Genomic DNA, 11,003 nt, shown 5'->3' with positions numbered 1-11,003 from the left:
TCACACTTGTTTTGCTTACTGCTGCACAGAGTAGGTGCTTAATAAATACATGTAGGTGAAAACATATGAACTATTTTCTTTTAAAACTGATTTTATAGAGAGAAGGAGGGAGAGGGAGGGAGGGAGGAAGGGAGAGAGAGAGAGAGAGGGAGAGAAATATCAATCTGTTGCCTCCTGCATGGGCCCCAACCAGGGATTGAACCCGCAACCCAGGAATGTGCCCTGACCAGGAATCAAACCAGCAAACTTTCCAACTGAACCCCACCAGCCAGAGCAAGAATATAAACTCTTATCCTGATAGTGATCTAGAAGGAATTTAGTATTTTTTATCAATTTGTTTGATTTTTTCAATAAAAATGTTGCCTCTTCCTCATATTTACCACTAATAATCCTTATTCGCTTGACCTTCTTTCATGTTTTAACCCAGAAGTTTTACATTTTTATGAACTAAAATATTTTCCTTCATGACCTTTATTTTTTGAGATATAGTTGACATATATCTTCATGACCTTTAATACTAAAATTCTAAATGGAGCTCCTCTCAGAGTAGATATTCAATTGTATTTTCTTCTAGTTTTTCCACAGTTAAATTGTATTGTTTACTTTACCTAGAATTTGAGGTTAGAGGTTTTGGTTTTGGTTTTTAACATCTTGACCAACTGTTCTAATGCGTTTCCCCCAACTAGTTGCAATGCTTCTTTTGTTCTTTTAAAATGCTTATATGAAATTGGGTCTATTTATGCCTAGCCAATCTGTTAAATTGATGTATAAATTGGATAATGTTTTTGGGGTCTTTTTCCTGCTCCCAATTAAGCCATCTTCAAAATTTTCTTTGCCACCTTCCCTGTTTATTCTTCCAGATGAATTTAAAAATAATTGTCCAATTCTAAAAAGACTCTATTGTGATTTTTACTGTAATTACATGAAGCCTAAAAATAAATCAAGGAGGAATTGACATCTTTACAATTTTAACTTTGCCACCCAGAGAAGTTTTTCTTCTTGAAGTTTTCCCATATTTCTCAACAAAATCTGGTTGTTTTCTTATTTAGATCATTCACCTTCAAATAAAGGTTATGTCTGCGGATTTTCTATTTTAGGTTGTTTTCTAACTGGGCTATTACAGGGACATATAGGGAAACTTGCTAACTTGACGACTGTCCAGTTGACACTAATTGTCAAGGCATTCTTGTTTTCTGAGCTGTCTCCCTACAGGTCTGAGTCATGACCTCTGGAGTTAGACAAGTAAAACTGCTGGTCCCTCCACAGGACAAATTTCCATTCCTTGGCCGACTGCTATCAAGTTTTCCCTCAGCCTTCCTTTGTCCTGGATAAACAACCCCAACGGATAGTGTGACAGCAGTATTTGGGGAAGATTCAAATGACCGCGGTGAGGGTAGATTTGGGGCAGGTTAGACCAGAAGGTGAGGAACCGGTGAGGACTGGCTTCATGGTAATCCAAGCTGAAAGGCCGTCTAAGACAAGGCTGTGAACATGGAAAGGGGCAAGTCTGAGAGAGATTTCAAAAGAGGAAACATTAGGATATGTTGACAAGCAGGATATAAGGGACAAAGGAATGAAGAGAACAGTCAGAGATGACTTTAAACATTCTAGCCTGAGCCCTAGCCAGTTGGCTCAGTTGGTTAGAGTGTCGTCCCATACAGCAAAAGGTTGTGGGTTTGATTCCTGGTCAGCGCAACCAATTGATGTTTCTCTCTCTCTCTCCCTTTCTCTTTCCTTTCTTCTCTCTTTAAAAAAAAAAAAAATCAATAAAAACATCCTCGGGTGAGGATTAAGAAGAAAATAAAAATTTCTAGCCAGAATCACTGAAGAGAGTGAGAGAGACTGAATAGGACTTACTCAAGGTTGTGCTATAGACCAGTTGTGAAATAATAGAAAAACTACAGATCGGTCTCTGCCCCTGGTTCCTGACACAGGGCTCCTAAAACCCTTGTAATTTAAGTCATAGGGCAGTAGGAGCATCTTTCGTTGAGGAGACTCTGGGTGGGCTCTGGATGGGGGCTGGTCACCAAAAAGACCAAGCCATGATTAGAACCTTGGAATTTGCAGCCCCACCCCCTATCCTCCAGAGAGGGAGAGGGCCTGGAAACGGAGTTACTCGTTGATCACGCCTACATGCGGAAGCCTCCCTAAAACCCCAACAGCATGAGGGTTAGAGAGCTTCCGAGTTGGTGAGCACATCCACATCGGGAAGGCAACACAGGCCGAAGCACGGGGAGTAAAGCTCCTGCACTCCGGACCCTCCCAGACCTCACTTATTTATCTCTTCATCTGATGTCCACCTGCATCCTTTATCAGATCCCTTAATAAGCTGGTGAATGTGTCACCCTGCCTCGCTAACAAATTAATCAAAGTTGGAGGAAAGAGGGAGAATGGGAACCTCCGATTTGTAGCCAAGTTGGACAGAAGTAGTAGGTAACCTGGCGACCTTCTCCTTGCAATGGGGTCTGAAGTTGGGGGTGGGGGCAGTCTGTGGAACTGAGTCCTTAACCTGTGGGGTCTGACACTATCTCCAGGTCAGAACTGAGTAAAACTGTAGGACTCCCAGCTGGTGTCCCAGAGAATGGCTTGGTGTGGAGAAAGAGGCTGCACATATTCAGAAGTGTTTCTGTGTGAGTAGTAAGTACAGGAGACACACAGGTTAAAAAAAAAAAAAAGGTTTTCCTAAACACCAGTGTTTTTCGAAAATTTCCCCCCTCAATAATATATTTTATACAGCTGGCCAGTTCACACACAAACACACATAGATAGACATAATACAGATAGAAGGGTCCCCGAACTCCTGCAGACATATGCAAGTTTGGGCCCGGAACACTAGCAAGAGGGAGGGAGGCAAGGCCTAGATGTATAATTGGCCCTGAATTGATAAAGTCCTGAGGACGAATGACTTCCTTGCCCTCAGCTGTCTGAGATCCTGCGGTGTAAGACTTGGCCACCAACACCCTGCAGGAAATTAATTACCTTGCCACCATCTACCCTCAACCCCAGGTGCCAGAAGGTTCCAGGGGAAGATTCCAGCAGAAAGGCCACACACTTTTTAGAGTTCAAAGTAGATCTCCCTGCCAACCCACAGAGCCCACGGAGCTGAAATGGCTCACCTTTCAAAAACATCTCCTTTAGCCTCAGCCTCGAGGATTTTCCTTGGAGAAAGGAGGGGGCTACAGGGTGTTTAGGTCTCCAACTTTGAGTTTCAAGGCCATGGTGCTTGGAATTGGGACAGGGACGATAGGAAACAATTTCTCCTTAGATGAAAGGGAGCAAATCACTTCTGTCTTTAGAAAGTTCATTTCTGAAATGTCCCGATGCCCCCTTTGGTTGATGTACCATGTCCCTGTTGAGATCTCTCTGTTCGGGCAGGGGGAGCAAAGGAGAGGTGGGAGGACAGGAGCAGTAGCTCCGGAGGCGAGCTGCTTTTCCCACGGGAGTCGGAGCTCCCGGTTTAGGTTTACAGGAGGCTGCTGATGGCTGCGTGTCTGGGCAGCTCTCAGCACCCAGCTCGGAGAACCTGGCCTTCATGGCAAAGGTCCCAGGGAGCCAGGCTCAATCTCCCTCCACGGAATATCCAAGAGGCACAGAAGAGTTGGTTTACAAATGGCATAACAGGGCCATAGAGGGGCCACTGAAGTCAGGAGCCGCGTCCTCATACACTGCCTGGGCCCTGTGTTATCTCATTCTCCTCTGGTCCCCATCCTTCCTCCATCTCCAATTGGAAAGGTTGCAAGATGTAAACTACCTTTCCCCCGCCTACTCACTCCTCCCAGAGGCCCTCCTTAGCCTCTGTGGCAAGCCCCTGCTCCTTTTGGTGGCGATACATCTAAACCAGCGGTTCTCAACCTGTGGGTCGTGACCCCTTTGGGGGTCGAACGACCCTTTCACAGGTGTCGCCTAAGACCATCGGCAAACACATATAATTACATATTGTTTTTGTGATTAATCACTATGCTTTAATTATGTTCAGTTTGTAAGAATGAAATTGGGAGTCACCACAACATGAGGAACTGTATTAAAGGGTCGCAGCATTAGGAAGGTTGAGAACCACTGATCTAAACTCTAGGAAATACACACCAGAGGCACTTTTTTTTTTTTAAATCCATGGAAACTCTCAGTGTGGATTCTAGTCTCTGAGTGTCTCCAGAACTTAACTACCTCCAACTGGGATCTCTGCTTATCCCACCAAGCCCTGAGGCCCAGGTCGAGAGCCGCCCCTTCCTGTATGACAGTCACTCACTCCCGCCACCCTCCAGCCTGACAAGTCCTCTTGGCACCTTAGGCCACCCCACCCCGCTTCCACCCTCTTCATATTCTGAAAACAAGCACAGCCTAGATAGATATGCCCACGCCAAGCCAGGCTACCAGAGAAAGTGAACCGGGCCTGTCAGAAGACAAACCCAGGTCTGGATCAGGTGTCTAGTCCTTTCTGAAACCTGGGGTATGAATTACCTGGGAAGTAGAAAGAGGAAAAAAGGCTCCAAGAAAAATTTACATTCTTTCAGTTGAAGGAGAAAGGGGGCTAGAAAGGAAATGGCCAGGGATGAAGAGGGTTGCATTTCTAGTTTCTTTGGTCCAGAGATTCATGTAAATTCAGCTATGTCCCCATTGGGCCCTGCAGTCAACTACTTTCTTAGCAGAAAGAAAAAGATCATTGGACTAATCAGTGATGGCGAACCTTTTGAGCTCGGCGTGTCAGCATTTTGAAAAACCCTAACTTAACTCTGGTGCCGTGTCACATATAGAAATTTTTTGATATTTGCAACCATAGTAAAACGAAGACTTACATTTTTGATATTTATTTTATATGTTTAAATGCCATTTAACAAAGAAAAATCAACCCAAAAAATGAGTTCGCGTGTCATAGGTTCGCCATCACTGGACTAAATGAATGATGCTCAGAGATGGCCAAAAACTAAACCCTTAAATAGCAGTAGCCAGACTGCTTTTCATTTCACAGAAGACGTGGTTACTCAGCTACCTCCAGTTCTGATTGGTAAGTCCCTATCACAGGATCTCCCCCTCTGACCAGTTCTTTTCCAATTAAAGGCACACTGGCCTAGCATCCCACAAGGCCACCACCCCAGGCAGGGTCAAAGGTAAAGTTGACCTTATAACGAGGACTCAGGCCACGATGTGGAGCTGCTTATCAGGGACATTTTAACTCCTCTGAATGCCACCAAGCCCTCACCCCACAGGGTTTGGATGCCTGGACCACACCTCCCAGAAGTGGTCACCAAGGCGCCCGTCTTCAAGAGGCACTCAGAGTGCCTCATCCTTCTTGAAAGTGAAAAGAAATCAGGCCAGGAGCTCAGAGAGACACATGAACATAATTTATTAAACTCACCAAACAAAGAAGATAGCACAGGATAAAAGATAAGAACCGGAAAGGCCCATGGAAATCAACCAGTCTGATCCCCTGGTTTGTTTTACTTATTTATTTTAAAATATGTTTTTATTGATTTTTTTAGAGAGAGAGGAAGGGAGAGGGAGAGATGATAGAAATATTGATGCTACAGAAGCACTGGGGATCGAGCCCACCACTCGGGCATATGCCCTGACCGGGAATCAAACCAGCAACCTCTTGGTGCATGGGATGACACTCAACCCACTGAACCAGGGCTACACCCTTGGTTTTACCAATGAAGAAACTGCACGAAGAAACCAGAACACCAATATAGACAAAGCCAGAACGACACCCAGAAACACACAGACTTAGGCTTCTGGTCTTGAGCCAAATAGAACCTAAAGACTTCATCTACGTTTGTGTTTTATTTTTCTGTGCCCTCTGGGGCCACTGATGCTTTTCTCCCTCTTGATGCTACAGGAGGAGCCCTAAACAAAACACTACAGGGGCAGAGTCGTTCAGAGCCAGGAGGACAACAGACCCACAGGAAGCAGAGGGGTGTAGAGGGGTTCGGGGAAGAATTCAATTCCTCCCCAAGAGTCCTGATCACCCTCTCCCCCCAAATACACATCCAGACCTGATGTCTCAGGGCGAATATACTTGCCTTCCTGAGGCAGAGATCAGGTGTTGGGGAGGAAGGGGTAAGAAGACGGTAGAGGAAAGAGAAAGATTTATAACAATGTCGTTCTGAGATGAAGTCCAGTGGGAACACTTTTCCCAGCGTCGAGCCAATCCAAACATCGCAAGAGAAGGCTGTAGAACTCAGTTACTGAATCAGTTGTGAGATATAAGCAAAAACACCAATAACTTAGCAAAATAAATACAATGAGTCTCGTTGAGATTGATAATAACCCAGTGAAAATAGATTTTAAGCTCCAAGTCAGTCAAGATGACTGAGGTGTACCTTGAACCACATCTTCGGGGAATCCCTAAGAGATTCTGGGAGTCTTCGAAGCAGAGAAGTCACACGGAACTGTCTGTGGCCCTACACAATCCTTCTGCTCAAAGCTACCCCCTGAGTGTACATCCCCTTCTCCCCAGAAAGACAGGCTGGCCGGTCGAAGCTGAAGGAGACCCGGGTCAGCATGAGCTGAGGGTGGAATTGGTAGAAAAACAGTTTGTTGCTAAGAACTGCGCTGTGTTTTGTGAGGAACTTGGTTCCCCGGGGACACTGTCCAACATCTGTGTCTCCATCTTCCAGAGCTGAGGCAAGTCTTGTCATCTCTTCACTTCTCCCGACTGGCTGAGGGCCCGGGGCAGCTGAGCCCCAGTCCACAACAGAAGGGAGGCTCTGCTAAGAGAAAAACAGCAACTACAGGGATAAGGGTGCCGCCCTGGCTCCTGCCAGCAGGATCCTGTCCGCCAAGGGCTGCAGTGTCCAGAGGAGGCGCTCATCCTCTATCCACCCAGCAAACCGGGGACAGGCGCTCAGACGCGGGCCACAGCCCCAAGCCCTGCGGGCAGCCAGGGAACGGTCAGGAAGTCAAAGTCAGTGCTCACGGCCAACAGGGGTGGCGCCAGAGTTTCTCCACAGGCGAGAGGCAGCAGCAACAGCATCCTCCTCCTCCTCAGCTCATGTTTCCACCACTCGGATGAGAGGCATGGGCTTAGGGCTGGGGGGCTTGGCTATCCTCACGCTGAAAAGAAAATGGGAGACACTGAGTCCAGTGTTGCTGCCCACCCCGCACAGAGCTGCCCTTCCACATACATCCGTCTCTGGAATCCTACACTTGAGCGCCGGCTGAGCTCCTGGGTTCCAAATGCTTTGGGACAGTCACTGTCAGTGACAACTAAGGGAAGACTTGGGGGGGGGGACTGTGGTCTGGGAGCAGCAGGGGTGATGAAGAGAGAGGGGGCCACTCAACAACTGCGAAGTGGGAATAGCTGTGATTCTTGATTTTATTCAAAGTCTAGGGCTTTTTTGCGCATCCTTTGAGGGGAAAAAGGCCCTTTCCCTAGAAATATGCACATATTACACATCCGCATTTTTGCATAAATTTCAGAGGGTTCAGACACCTCCATTAGCTGACCGCTGGCCTCCGGGGGGTCTTGGTAGCTCTATTCTAACCTGGTCAGAAAATGGTTTGGGTGGAGAATGGGTCCGATTAGAGACTGAGAGAGCACACTGGGATTTGAGAGAGCCTTGTCCTTGCCTCAGCACTACAGGCTTGTCACAGCTCTGTCCTCCTCCCCTTCACTTCCTCCCCGGCCCCACTCCACGACGCCCACTCACCTGCCCAGATTCTCGGTCTTGGCCCAGGTCTGGGTGCTGAAGTTGGCGTGACTGACCTGCTTCTCTATCAGGTGTTCCATCCGGTCGTGCATCTCCAAATTCTGTGCCACACGTTGTGAGGTTAGAATTCGCCTGCTTCTGGCTTACCACTCATCACTTAACCAGCTCATTCTGGTCTCTCCATCTCTGTGCTGGTGCTGCTGTCGCCCCCGCCCCTGCCATGGAACCACCCCCAGGGGGACCCAATCCAGATTGCTCTCGTCCTCCAGTAATCACTCCAGCCCCCTTCCCTGAGGAGTGTTCTCTCAATAGCTCTGTGCCACACTGACCATTTCCTGTATCTCCTCCCTGTACATTTCCTGTATATAATTTCCTGGAGTCAGTTGAGATCTCTACTTGCCCTTGTTGATATGTTAATTCATAAAGTATTCTTAGGTCTTTTAAAAAATGTATTATATAACTCTAGACGGCAAACTCTCTGAAGATCAACAACCCTGTCTCTCCCGTGTCTTTTTATCTCTCCCTCCACAAGGGAATTTCACCCGGTGGCTGCAAAGCAACCTTCAGGTAGTCGATGGACAGGGGAGGCTCTGGGTAAGGCGGAAGTCAGACTAGGGAGCACTCATTAGCTACTTGAGCCCATCACCTTGGCCATCGAGAGACTCCCCCAGAGAATGCCTCCTCCTTCAAAGCCCCGCTCTGCTGTCAGCTACGTGGCTAAGCCCATGGGCAGAATGAAGGGCTTGCCTCCGTGCTGCCAGGACGCGGGGCTTGTACCACGATGACATAGCTCTTCAGAGTGGGGACAGGTCTTACCACCGATTCCCTGAAGGTTCTGAGAAATTGCTTACTCAGCTGAACCTGCCACCCCAGATACTCGCCTCCGAGCAGCCGCTAGACAAGACCCCGCCCCCCAGCCCCTCTCCCTCCCTGGGGCTGCCCGGCGCACGCACCTCTGCTTCCAGGTAGGCCATCTTCTCCTTGAGCTCCTGGATGCTCATGTCCTTTGACTGGATCACAGCTTTGGAATTCTGGAGCTGCAACGATGTGGGAGACACTGGAGCTCATTTCAAAACGACTCATGACACACTCACCGAACTTCACCCCGCCGCCAGGGCAGCCAGCAGAGACCCAAGGCAGAGTCTGCGGCCTTCACGTGACTTGCTTGGTTTTTCTATAAAAGCCTCGTTTCAGTCAATATTAAACTCTGGATTATCCCAGGTGTAGGGTAGGGAGGTGAGGGGAACACCATCCTGACATCCCCAAATAATGGATGATTCCAAAACCATTCCATTTGCCTTTGGGAAATACAACTTCTTTACTCATTTAAGAAATATGTATTGAGTGCTTTTATATGGCAGGCCCCACTGCAGACCACGGGAAACAGCAGGGAACCAAGCAGAAAAGGCCTGGCCCTCATGGAGCTGACGTGCAGCAGACATGCCCGGCCGTGTACGGCTCTTAAGTTCACAAAACAATTCTGCAATCGGCATATCCTGGTATGCCACCCTCCCGCTCAGCTGGGGGAAGCAGAAAGGCCGCGATGAGGTGCAGGTTTCATACTCTGCACACAAATAAGCGAGTTTATTGTGACTTGGGAGCGGAAATGTGTTTTATGGATTACTTCCGAATCTAAGCCAAGCTCCCCAGGAGAATAAATAAATGAAAGCGTAGACTTGGCCGGCAAGTGGGGCTCGACTCAACGCAGTGACTTCCAGAGGAGGCAGCCCACGGCAGGGAGGGCCGGCCCTGCTTACCTGCTCTATCATTTGCCGGACCTTCCGCTGCTGGCTCTTCAGCATGTCATCCAAGTGGTGGATCTTCTCCCGCAACCCAGCCACTTCCTTTTCCAGGTTAGCAGCCCTGGGGATAGAGAGCAGGAGGCTGAGGCAAGGCGGAAAGATCCTTTGTCCACCCAGTCCCAGGAAGAGCCCTGGGCTCAGGGTTCCCATCGGGTCTGATTCCCTCTGCCCGACTCCGCAGTGGTCTGCCCTAGGAGTGGGTGGGGGAACGTCACGTTGGCAGTCACTGGAGATCCTGTAGCCCAAATGAGGAAACTGAGGCACAGAGAGGTGAGAAGTGGTAAGTCATTCTGGAGAGTTCTAGAGGGCAAAACCAGAACCAGTGGATAGGTGTTCCAAGGAAGCAGTTCTTGTGTAAACGCAGGAAGACGTTCTCAGCATTAAAGCTGCCAGACGTGGACAGCCATGTGTGTAGTGAGCGCCTCATTCCTGGAAGGAATCAAGCAGGAGCTGGGATTATGGCACCCAACACCATCAAGCTGGTGGCAGGCATTCTGTATCCAGAGGGAGAACAGATTGGAGGATCCTTAAAGCCTTTTCATACAAGTCTGTTTCTAAGTCTCCCGACTCCTAGACACTGCTGTTTCCTTTGCACCTGCTGAGCAAACTGGGCCAAGATCCCCCACGGTCAGGTGGCTGGGAGAGCATCTCAGAGCTTAGCCTTGAAAGCATTCTGGTGACCATTCTCTCCGGTTTTGCCGGAGGAAGCAGACAAGTGCCTGCTGTTAGAAGAACAGCAGTTATGGGGGTGGAGTACAATGCAATCGGAGCCCCCCAACATCCTTCCTAATTTCAAACATTCTAAGTGTCCACCCTCAGCTCTCCAGTTTCCACCCTCTCAGTAGCCTTTCGTGGTTATCCCAAAGGAGAGAAAATGCCACAGCAGACTGAGGTGTCCAAGAAGGCAGGATCGTGTTTCTTAATCCTGGAATTCCTTAGAAGGCCCTTCAGGTCATGTCTGTTGAACTTAAAAAGGTCCAACTCATACAATGAAGATCAGACCCAATATGCTGATGCTGAATTTGATTTACTATTGGAGATCTTATTCATCAATTCTTGAAAGTCCAGAATGGCCCAATATTTGCTCTGTAGGTTCCCCTGGTCTGAGACCTCCAATCCCCTCTGATAGGAGGGAATACGCAAACCCCTCTAACCTTGCAGTGGGAAGGGTCTCAGAATCCCCTATGTTGTATTTTTCGTCAGCACAGCTTGTGAGGAAGTTACTCGATTTTACCCTCAAATAGTTTATAGTCAGTTGTTGTGCTTGGGGGAGGACACTGTGGTGTGATAACCCCCCATCCACATCCAGGGAAACAGCCTGTGGGGGCATGTGCTGCAGCGGCAGATGCTTTTCCAGCTCCTGACCTTGGCTCTCAAAACAAAACCCTTATCTTGAGGTGGTTATTCCATGGAAAATGAACTCCCAGAGATGGCAGCTTCCCACACAGTCTCTCCCTGGGCGGGGCCCACCTGAGCTGGCACATGGTGAGTCAGAGCTGGAAGATCTGACGTCAGCACCAGCCTCTTCCCCAGGTCTGGCCACCCTGGGAGCTCC

The 11,003-nt window shown here is 48.4% G+C and overlaps 1 protein-coding gene across 7 annotated transcripts in view; it reads right to left on the bottom strand.

The window, feature by feature from the left end:
• Positions 1–5,317: 5,317 nt before the first annotated feature.
• The window catches only part of TUFT1 (tuftelin 1), a 28,898-nt gene continuing 23,212 nt past the window's right edge, over positions 5,318–11,003 (bottom strand). For 4 of the 7 annotated variants that reach the window (XM_006755708.2, XM_006755709.2, XM_015558767.1 and 1 more), the window contains 4 exons: positions 9,404–9,509; positions 8,600–8,683; positions 7,647–7,747; positions 5,318–7,050 (listed from right to left, as the gene is read on the bottom strand). In XM_006755708.2, coding sequence (XP_006755771.1) covers positions 6,987–7,050; positions 7,647–7,747; positions 8,600–8,683; positions 9,404–9,509 — 355 coding nt within the window. In that variant the 3' untranslated portion in view covers positions 5,318–6,986. The remainder of the gene's footprint in view (positions 7,051–7,646; positions 7,748–8,599; positions 8,684–9,403; positions 9,510–11,003) is intronic. The other 3 variants (XM_015558765.1, XM_015558766.1, XM_015558769.1) reach the window with 3 other exon arrangements.

This window comes from Myotis davidii, unplaced genomic scaffold (genome assembly GCF_000327345.1).
Source record: "Myotis davidii unplaced genomic scaffold, ASM32734v1 scaffold653, whole genome shotgun sequence".
NCBI classification, from domain to species: Eukaryota; Metazoa; Chordata; class Mammalia; order Chiroptera; family Vespertilionidae; genus Myotis; species Myotis davidii.
The sequence above is the reverse complement of the archived record's forward strand: the minus strand, read 5'-3'. Positions and strand labels throughout refer to the sequence as shown.